The sequence below is a fragment of the Mus pahari genome, chromosome 6, assembly GCF_900095145.1.
Source record: "Mus pahari chromosome 6, PAHARI_EIJ_v1.1, whole genome shotgun sequence".
Classification (NCBI taxonomy): domain Eukaryota; kingdom Metazoa; phylum Chordata; class Mammalia; order Rodentia; family Muridae; genus Mus; species Mus pahari.
In genome coordinates this window covers 80594724-80606030 of record NC_034595.1, presented here as the reverse complement: position 1 = coordinate 80606030, position 11307 = coordinate 80594724, and the positions used below count along the sequence as shown (strand labels likewise).

General features: G+C 46.1%; 1 protein-coding gene across 1 annotated transcript in view; it reads left to right on the top strand.

Annotated features, from left to right (window-relative positions):
* Window positions 1-4457, top strand: part of Lck (LCK proto-oncogene, Src family tyrosine kinase) — a 25087-nt gene extending 20630 nt beyond the window's left edge. The window contains exons 10-13 of the mRNA XM_021199704.2: window positions 1076-1152; window positions 1230-1383; window positions 1464-1595; window positions 3812-4457. Coding sequence (XP_021055363.1) covers window positions 1076-1152; window positions 1230-1383; window positions 1464-1595; window positions 3812-4014 — 566 coding nt within the window. The 3' untranslated portion in view covers window positions 4015-4457. The remainder of the gene's footprint in view (window positions 1-1075; window positions 1153-1229; window positions 1384-1463; window positions 1596-3811) is intronic.
* Window positions 4458-11307: the final 6850 nt, after the last annotated feature.

Genomic DNA, 11307 nt, shown 5'->3' with positions numbered 1-11307 from the left:
CTCTGCCTCTGCCTCTGCCTCTGCCTCTGCCTCTGCCTCTGCCTCTGCCTCTGCCTCTGCCTCTGCCTCTGCCTCTGCCTCTCCAGGGATTAAAGCTGTACATCACCACTCCCTGGCCTCTTTTTGTTGTTGTTGTTTTGTTTCTTTGTTTTTTTTTTTTTTTTTTTTTTTTGAGATAGAGTTTCTCTGTGTAGCCCTGACTCTCCTGGTCCCGAACTCCAAGATCAGCTTGCCTCTGCCTCTCGAGTGCTGGGATTAAAATTGTGTGTCACAGTCGCTCTGCTAATTAGCTGAAGGAATTCATGACAGCTGGTAGGAACAGTGTAGAAGAGTGGTCCAGCTGGACAGGAAAAGGAAAGGAGAAACTTCTAGGAGACAAGAAATGAAGCAAAGAAACTTTGAAGGAAGAGTCTAGCTATCTCTGTGGAGAATCCAGCAATAGTCTGTGGTAGAGAAAGACAGGTCTATGGGAAGAAGACACAGGCATGAAGCATGTCGGCTTTGGCTGCTGTGGATATAGGGCTCTGCCTTAACTGGTGGCAAGAAACCTCTGGATTCTCTGCTCATACCCCATCCTAGCCCTCTGGAAAAGGCCACCCATATGCTGAGCATCCTCCCCTTGTGCACAGCATCCTCCCCTTGTGCACAGCACCCCGTCTTGTGCACAGCATCACCTCTTTTTTTTGGAGAGGAGGTTTCGAGACAGAGTTTCTCTGTATAGCTCTGGCTGTCCTGGAACTCACTTTGTAGACCAGGCCGGCCTCAAACTCAGAAATACGCCTGCCTCTGCCTCCTGAGTGTTGGGATTAAAGGTGAGCACCACCATGCCCGGCTACAGCATCACCTCTCGTGCACAGCACCCCCCCCTTGCTCACAGCATCCCCACCTTGCACAGGCATACTCCCCCACTTGTTCACAGCATCCCACCTTCCATCCCCAAGCCCACACTCTTTTCTCAGTCCTCATTCTTCCTTGCCACAGTCAGGCACTGCTTCCAGATCCTAGGTGGGTCTGGCAGGGTCTAGGGGCTTCCTCCTGGGCAATTTAAGTCAACAACTCTTGCTTCTGCTCACAGGGAGCCTAGTAGATTTTCTCAAGACTCCCTCGGGCATCAAGTTGAACGTCAACAAACTTTTGGACATGGCAGCCCAGGTAAGGAGCTGGGCAAAGGGCTGGGTGTGGCTACAGGTCAGCAGGGTAAGGACTGGTGACCTATTCCTGGCCTGCAGATTGCAGAGGGCATGGCATTCATCGAAGAGCAGAATTACATCCATCGTGACCTGCGGGCCGCCAACATCCTGGTGTCTGACACGCTGAGCTGCAAGATTGCAGACTTTGGCCTGGCGCGCCTCATTGAGGACAATGAGTACACAGCCCGGGAGGGTAGGTGTGGGATAGAGAGGAGGTTCATGGCCAGCAGGAGGGCAAGCACATGCAGGTGGACTAACTTTGCTTCTCTCTAGGGGCCAAATTTCCCATTAAGTGGACGGCACCAGAAGCCATTAACTATGGGACGTTCACCATCAAGTCAGATGTGTGGTCCTTCGGCATCCTGCTGACAGAGATTGTCACCCACGGTCGAATCCCTTACCCAGGTGAGCTTTCCTTAAGACAAGCAACTCTAAGTCTTCAAGGAAGAGGAGCAAAGGCGTACCTTCCCGCTCACTTCTCCCCGGGCTCAGACTCTGAAACTTCGAGTTGCTTCTCTCCCATCCACTTGGGCTTGTGACTCTGAAATCTTCTATTAGATGCTTCATTCCATCTCTGCCTCTGAGTCCCCACACTTCTCAAAAACTCCAGTTCTTCCTTGTTTGGTTATGGCAGAGGCCACCTAGTATGTCAGAAGTGGACTGTCACAGGAGGTAAAAACTCCCCCCCTGTGTGTGTGTGTGTGTGTGTGTGTGTGTGTTTGAGACAAGGTCTCTCTGTTCGGCCCTGGCTGTCCAGGAACTCACTGTGTAGACCAGGCTGACCTCAAAATTCAGAGATCCACTTGTCTCTGCCTCCAAAATGCTGGGATTAAAAGTGTGCCACCACTGCCTGACCCCCGGTTTCTTAATAGGAGATCAGAATAGTGCTTATGCCACACTAAGCCATTACTAGTCATTACTCTGGGTACGTTATGTTACCCTCTGAGCCTCAGTTTCCCCATATGTAAAACAAGAGACTTTGTGAAACCCTCTGACCCGTGCATGGGAGCTGCTTAGTAAGCACTGGTCCTTTCCTACTGAGACTTCACAGCTAAAGAGAGAAACCTTGTAGACCACTCTTTCTAGGAAAGGCCCTTACCCCACATTCAACCATGATGGGTAGGATTTTTTTTTTTAAAGATTTATTTATTTATTATATGTAAGTACACTGTAGCTATCTTCAGACACTCCAGAAGAGGGCGTCAGATCTTGTTACAGATGGTTATGAGCCACCATGTGGTTGCTGGGATTTGAACTCCTGGATCGGGTGCTCTTACCCACTGAGCCATCTCACCAGCCCCGGTAGTTCCATATTCTGAACCTCACCTGTGTTGGTCAGCATTCCATTACTGAAAACAAAAACAACCAAAGACCCCCGAGACACTCCCAGATGACCCAGGCATGTGCTGAGCAAGCCTGATGACCCAAGGTGAATCCCCGGTATTCATGGAAAGGTAGAAGAGAACCTGCATTCATTCATTCATTCATTCATTCATTCATTCTGATTTTTGGAGACAGGGTTTCTCTGTATAGTCCTTGGCTCTCTTCGAACTCACTTTGCAGATCAGGATGTCCTTGAACTCCCAGAGATCTGATTGCCTCTGCCTCCTGAGTATTGAGATTAAAGGCACGGTGGCCTGACTGAGATCCCGTGCTTAAAAACTGTTGTCTGAGGGGGCTGGGGAGACTGGAGAGATGGCTTAGGAGCTAAGAGCACTGGCTGCTCTTCCAGAGGACCTGGGTTCAGGTGTCAGCACCCATAAAATGGATTACAGCTGTCTGTAATTCCAGTTCCAAAGAATTTAGTGCCCTCTCTTGGCCTCCTTGAGCACTGCACATATGTGATATGTGTACATGGAAAACGCACTTACATATATAGAAATAAAATTTTAAGCTGAAGATGGTGGCACGCATCTTTAATCCCAGAAACACGTGAATCTCTGAATTTGAGGCCAGCTTGATTTACAGAGTTCCAGGACAGCCAGTGATACACAGAGAAACCCTGTTTCAACCCTCCACCAAAATAAAATAAAATAATTAAAAATCCTTTTTAAAAAGTTGTTCTCTGACCTCCACTTATGTGGTTTGGCCCACGTGTAGGCCCACACACATCATACACAAAATTAATAACAATTAAGCAAATAGGATTTTTTTTTGTTTGTTTGTTTTTTCAAGACAGGCTTTCTCTGTTTAGCCCTGGCTATCCTGGAACTCACTCTGTAGACCAGGCTGGCCTTGAACTCAGAAATCCATCTGCCTCTGCCTCCCAAGTGCTGGTATTAAGGATGGACAATGATGTTCAACAAACTTCCTTCCTTTTAAAAAAATATCCTAGCCGGGCATGGTGGCACATGCCTTACACAGAGAAACCCTGTCTAAAAATAAAAACAAAAAAGAAAAAACAGAAAGAAAGAAAGAAAGAAAGAAAGAAAGAAAGAAAGAAAGAAAGAAAGAAAGAAAGAAGATGGATGGATGAATGGATAGATACATACATACACACATACATACATAGATTTAAAAGATAGGAAAGAAAGAGAACTGGAATCCGTTTAGGCATCAGCCTTGCTTTTGAATTTCCAAAGATTAAAGGTTTGATGTTTCTTTTTCCATCAACCTTCCAGGAATGACCAACCCTGAAGTCATTCAGAACCTGGAGCGAGGCTACCGAATGGTGCGACCTGACAACTGTCCGGAAGAGCTGTACCACCTCATGATGCTGTGCTGGAAGGAGCGCCCAGAGGACCGGCCCACGTTTGACTACCTTCGGAGCGTTCTGGATGACTTCTTCACAGCCACAGAGGGCCAGTACCAGCCCCAGCCATGATAGGCCTTTTGGTCCCCAAGATCCTCCCAACCCCTGTGCCCTGGCTAGGGCAGATGGAATTCTTGTGCCATATCTGTGTGGCCTGTGCACACGTGGACTCTGACTCTGTACATGAAACCTGTGCGTGTGCCACACATAATGCAGTTTCTGTCTTGTACACACATCTGTAGTTATGTGGGTTCTACACCTGTGTCTCATACCCGTGGCACATGTGAGTCTAAGCCTTGGACTCCTCCTAAGGTGTCTCTTCCTGGACTGTTTCATTTCCTGAAACCAGAGAGAGGAGAAGTGATCGATACATGTTCTGTCTACCACTGCCTTTCTGAGGGTCTCCAAGAAGGCCCTCCTTGTGGGCTGCCATCAGTCTCATATCTCTGTGTGTTCTGTCCTGGTGCCTAGCACACACCAGGAGCTCAATAAAAGTCTGTTGAATTAAGGTTGTACATCTTTCTACTGCATACTTTATTTCATTATGGCAGATAGTGGGGGGGTCAGATGATGGAGACTGGGGTTGCTGGTGGATCGCCCACACTATCACTACAGGATACTCTGCCTGCAATCTAAGTGTGTCTCTCCACTGAACATGGAATGAGCCATTACCCTGTAAGACATATGGTGTGGAGCCCTGCTGGTTGAGAGTCAATTCGCCTGAGTCACAAGTGCTGGGGTCTGGGGAGTCATCACTCAAACTACGTACACCATCTCAGTTAAACAAGACTAGTTTATTGAATGCACACCATCATACTGGACGTCCAGGTCCACAAGAAGGAAAAAACATAATTGTTGCATTAGCCTGCTCTCAGAGTAGGCGTTTGTTTGTTTTTCGAGACAGGGTTTCTCTGTGTAGCCCTGGCTGTCCTGGGACTCACTATGTAGACCAGGCTGGCCTCAAACTCAGAAATCCACCTGCCTCTGCCTCCCAAGTGCTGGGATTAAAGGCGTGTTCCACCACCGCCCGGCTAGAGTAGGCTTTTTATAGGAATAACCAGGCTTGAAAGAGTAAAGGGCATGGGGAGCTTGGCTTACGAGGTAAATATTATCAGCTGATCTTTAAGCTGATTGGTTCTGAGTAAGGTAAGGGGCGGGGCGGGGGTGGATGGGTGGGGAACCGGAGAACTTCAGAACATTGAGGTAACCGAGAATATAACTTCTTAGTTTATTAGTAGCATTCCTCAGTGTCAGTCACAAAAATAAATAAATAAATAAATAAATCTGCCAGGCAGTGGTGGGGTACACCTTTAATTCCAGCACAGGAGGCAGGGCAGGTGGATCTCTAAGTTTGAGGCCAGCCTGGTCTATAGGGCAAGTTTTAGGACAGCCAGGATGCCAGTATTACATAGAGAAACCTTATCTCATACACTAAGGGAGGGAAAAAAAAACAAAACAACAACAGAAAAATGGTTTGAGGACCACACCAAGACAGCACTTGAGATAAGGTCAGCTCTCTTTGTAGACTAATTTTTATGTCTGTAAATGTGTTGCCTGTAAGTCTGTCTGTGAGTACCATATGCATGTCTAGTGCCCTCAAGAGCAGACATTGGAAACGGGGTTAAGGATGATGGTGTGCCACCATGGGGTGCTGGGAACTGTTTTCTGTGCGAGCAGCAAGTGCTCCTAATGGCTGAGCCATCACTCTAAACTACCATTTCATTTAAAGTGTGTGTGTGTGTGTGTGTGTGTGTATCATATATATGATCTAAAAGGTTAGATCAAAGCTGCTGCCCCTGTAGAACAGATGAGCCACAGCTTGTGTCCTATCTAGAACTTTCTCTAAGATGCTCCTAGCATGTAGCAGCCCAAGGTAGGATGGTACAACAGGATTTACTTCCTAGCTTATGGCTTTATATCCAATCTAGCACTTCTCCAGACCCAAGCTCAGAGATCCCCTCCCTTCTAAAGCCAGGCATCCCTTACTTTTAAGGTCTGTAAGTGCAAGGAATTTTCTCTGTTCTGTTGACCCCTGCCTGATCTCCTATCCTAACTTCCTGGAGCTAGGAAGGCACAGCATTCCTAAGGGACATTTCACCCGAAAAACAAACAAATCAAGAGGGAAACCCTAAGTTGGGGTGAGAGTCAGAATAAGTGAAAGTCTGAGATGTTTATGAAAGTGTGTGTATGTGTGTGTGTGTGCGTGCTCAGAAGTGCATGTCATGTTGGAGTCTTGGTGTATGACTGCATATCCGCAGAGTCAGAGGACAACTTTAGTCAGTCCTGTCTTTCTACCTTGTGGGTCTTGGGCAGCAAACTCATGTCCTCAAATTTAAGACAAGGACCTTTCACCAACGAAGCCCATTTCACTGGCCCAGGCCTGAGATCTTTACCCCTCTGATCCAACTTCATATCACAAATCCTAAATGGTAAGTGAGTTACCTCCCTTTTGTTTTGTTTTGTTTTGTTTTTTGTTTTTTTTCGAGACAGGGTTTCTCTGTGTAGCCCTGGCTATCCTGGAACTCACTCTGTAGACCAGGCTGTCCTCGAACTCAGAAATTCGTCTGCCTCTGTTTCCCAAGGGCTGGGATTAAAGGTGTGCACCACCACACCCAGCGAGTTGCCTCCCTTTTATAAGTGGCCATTTTTTTTCTTTTTTCTTTTTTNTTTTTTTTTTCTTTTTTCTTTTTTCTTTTCTTTTTACAGCTACTCACGTGAAGGGTCATATTTAAATATGACCAGGTGTGTTGTCTCAAGCCTGAAATAGGAGATCAACAGGAGTTTGAAGCCATGCTGGGCCACGTGGTGAATTCTAGGGCATCCTGGGATATCAAAACCAAAACTAAGTAAAGAGCTACATTTGTCTTCAGATATGCTTGTAAAGATGTATTTATCATGTGTACGTATATATGTCTGAGTGAACTTCTTTACATCTCTTCTATGCAGGTATAGTTCATAGCAACTGTTGGGAGTCGGACCGAAAGCCTCGACCACAGCAGTGATCTCTCTTAACTGCGAAGACATTCTGCCTGCCCCTTCGAATATATACCTGTTTGTTGGTTGGTTGGTTATTTGTTCTTTTGATACAGGGTCTCAGGCACTTTTGAGGCCCTCGATTTTACGGTAGATAAAATTCTCAAAAGAACAAATTGGCCGGCCAGCCTGTGAAGTAGCAGGGCAAAAACTACTGGGGAGTGGAGGTGGGAAGATGAGAGAGTTCAAGGCTATCCTCAGTTTGTTACACAGTGAACTATGAGGCAATGTCTAAAAACCAACACACACACATACATATATACACACACACACACATATATACATACTCGCTCACACATACATACACATACATACAGGCATACTCACACACATATACTCACAATACACACACACACACACACACACATGCCCACATATGCTTAACCCCCCCCACACTCACACATGCATACTCACATAGACACCTACACACACACGTGTGTGCACACTCACTCACACAATATTCTTTGATACCTTGAAGTGCTTGCATCTTAATAAAGGAACATATAGAAAGATATATTGTAATATATACTGAGGGAAAAAATGAAAGATGGTCATGTTTGGAGGAAGAGTTACCAATTTTTAATGTTTTTTTTATTACACTTTATGTTTTTATTAGTGTGTCTACCATGACTTTTCGGAGTTGCTTTTATCCTTCTACCTCGTGGCCCCTGGGGATCAAATGTAGGTCATCTGACTTGGAGATAGGTGAGCCTTTACGCACTAATCCATCATGCTGGCCCAAGAGTTACAGTTACAGGCATGTCACAAAAGTGGTGGAGGGTTGTTTTTTTTTTTTTTTTTAATATTTATTTATTTATTTATTTATGTAATGTATACGAGTACACTGTAGCTGTCTTCAGACACACCAGAAGAGGGCACCGGATCCCATTATGGTTGTGAACCATCATGTGGTTGCTGGGAATTGAACTCAGGACCTCTGGAAGAACAGTCAGTGCTCCTAACAGCTGAACCATCTCTCCAGCCCCAGTGGTAGAGATTTTTGTGCTAAGGATGGAGAACCTTAGATAAAGCCTTATGTATGCTCAGCAGACACCCCACCATTTTTTGACATTAGGGACACCTTGAGCCCAAGAAGTTTTTTTGTTTGTTTGTTTGTTTTTGTTTTTAATAAAATCAATAAAATCCAAAAACCAGCTTTTGTTTTGTGGTCTGGCTCGCCAGACCTCCTGACTTCCCTATATTTGGGTTCTGAGTGCCAGGATTACAGACATGCCCTATATTTTCACCTTTATTATAAAGATAAGTGAATTCACTTAGCCAATTTCTAAAACTAGGAATTTTTTATATGTAAAACTCTAGATCTGGGCTACTGTCTCTTCGACAATGAGAGGTTTAGTTTCCTGGGTTTGCCTGTCCTAGTGGATCAAGTACTGACCATCCAGTTTAGATGGGACATGAGTTTTCTGTCCCTGCCAGGGTCCCTTCCACCCACTACTATTCTATGTTGAGTAATAATACCTATTTATCACCAAACTTGGTGTTGCTGTTCTCAGAATAAAGAGCAAAGTGAAGACCGGGCCTGGTGGTGCACGCCTTTAATCCCAGCATTTGGGAGGCAAAGGCAGGCGGATTTCTAAATTCAAGGCCAGCCTGGACTACAAAGTGAGTTCCAGGACAGCCAGGGCTACACAGAGAAACCCTGTCTCGAAAAAAAACAACAAAAAAAACAAAAACAAAAACAAACAAACAAAAAAAAAACAAAGAGCAAAGTGAAGAGAGGAAATTTTAAAAAATAAAAATAAAAAAAAAGTCTGAATTTAAAAAGGTTAAACTCAGAGATGGCAGTATGTTTGATTAAAAAAAAAGTGAGAGGTCATATATCCCTGTAAGCTTTAAAATGAGCAAACAAACAATATCTGAGTCATAAGAGTATAAACTCATTCATTCACACCACCTGCCTGGCCTCTGTGGGCATCTGAGGTTGTAACCCTTGTTCTACATCTTACAAATGCTTCAGTACCCAGGATTCCATTCCATGGGTACTGTGGACAGCCATGGAGTGGGGAAACTTGGAGTCATCTTCTCTCTACACTGCAAAGATGGGAAAGGAGGCCTAGAAATGATGAGGAGATCCACCTAAAGCCAGAAGGGAAGCAGGGGTGCAGAAATGGAAGTCTGTTTCCTGGCCCTCTGCTATCACACCTCCTCCCTATCACTAAAGGTGCAATTCCCAAGGGAGTGACACTGAGCATACAAGGGCAGGGTGTTGTGGTGCAAGCCTCAATCCCAGCGTTTCGGGACAGGGCTTCACTGTGTAGCTCTGGCTGTCTTGGAACTCACTATATAGACCAGGGTGGCTTCCATTCACAGAGATCTACAGCCCAGTGCTGGTATTTAATTCGTGTGCTACTATGTCCAACTGCTGTAGCAAAAAAAAAAAAAAAAAGCCCAGCACAATAATGGCTACTTGAAGATTGACGGGTTCAGGTTCTGTAGGAGCATGGGAGATGATGGTTTTCTGCCATCTAGACACTCCCAGACATTGTGTAAGGACAATTTTGGGTGTCACAGTTGGGCGTGTGTGGGGTGTTGCTACTGGCATCTAAGAGGGCCAAGTATGCCAATTAACATTTAAAAGGCCTGAAGTCGCCAGGCATGGTGGTACAAGCCTTGCCTTTAATCCCAGCACTGGGAGGCAGAGGCAGGCATGACTTCTGAGTTCGAGGCCAGTCTGGTCTACAGAGTGATTTCCAGGACAGCCAGGGCAATACAGAGAAACCCTGTCTTGAAAAACCAAAAAAATAGCAAGGTTAAGAAATTTTGCTGGCATGGCTTGGGGATGTGGTGTGGTGAAGGTCTTTCTTTTTTTTTTTTTTCTTTTGGTTTTTTGAGACAGGGTTTCTCTGTGTAGCCCTGGCTGTCCTGGAACTCACTCTGTAGACCAGGCTGGCCTCAAATTTAGAAATCTGCCTGCCTCTGCCTCTGCCTCCGGAGTGCTGGGGTTAAAGGTGTGTGCCACCACGCCCGGCTGAAGGTCTTAATCCCGACACTCTGGAGGCAGAGGCAGGCAGATTTCTGAGCTGGAGACCAACCTGGTCTACAGAGTGAGTTCCAGAACAGTCAGGGCTACAGAAAGAAACCCTGTCTCTAAAAGCAAAAACAAGGGCTGGAAAGATTGCTTAGTGGTTAAGAGCACTGAGTGCTCTTCCGAAGGTCCTGATTCCAAATCCCAGCAACCACATGGTGGCTCACAGCCATCCGTAATGAGATCTGATGCCCTCTTCTCGTCTGGTGTGTGTCTGAAGACAGCTACAGTGTACTTACATATAATAAATAAATCTTTAAAATAAAATAAAAGCAAAAAGAAACGAAGAAACAACTCCCGCCCCCAAAACAACAACTTAGGCTTTCAGTTTAGAAAAACTAAGTTCTGGGTAGGTGAGATGGTTGCAGCCACCATACCTGACCCCGAGTTCAATCCCCTGGATGGATTGCCATCTCAGGCCTGTCCTGCCTCCACCCAGAGCCGTTATAAAGGAGAACTCCCTCCAGTAAATTAAAAACTAAACACCAAGTTCTGTTACTTTGTCACAGTGCTCGGATATATTGGATTGTCTTTTTTTACAAAAATATGTACAATTGGAAACGGAATTTAATTTGTAACATAGAATAAGCTCTTCAGCTTTACCTGTAAAATAGTTTTGTTATTTATTTATTTATTTATTTTGAGACATGCTTTCACTATGGAGAGCGAGTTGGCCTCAGTTTACAGAGATCTTCCTGACTCTGCCTCCTGAGCGCTGGGATCAAGGACATAGCAACCACGCCCAACTGAAAAGGAGCTTTGACATTAAAAAAGAAAAGTCCGTCAGAACTTATGAGCACATAAAGGTCTTGCCCCACTACAGTAGGCCTCCGGATATTTTCTTTCTGTTCCTTGTCATTCATTTCTCTCTCCGGAGTTCTAATCCAGACCAAACCTAGTCTTTTAGCTGCATGACCTTGCGCAAGCATCTTTCCCCGGGAAGCCTCGGCATATTCTCGGTAAAACGAGAAAGTTGGCCTCTGATCTTCGCACAGGCTCCCAAGTGTGCAGCGGGCTGCAGAGTTGACGGAGCCGACTCCCTCTCCCGGGACTCGATGGTACGGCCCCCGGACTCCCCCACCCCTCCGCGCCGGACTTTGGTACAGGCCCAGGGGGCCCGCGGTGGCTTCTCTAAGCTGCCCTTGCCCCCCGCCGAGTTCCGGGCCCGACCCTGTGCACGCCGATTGGTTAGAGTGGGGCCCGGGCCGTGAGGCTATAGGTGATCCGGGGGGGTGGGCGGGGCTACGAGGCCGGCCCCTCCCCCGGGTCGGACGCCGTAAGGAGCC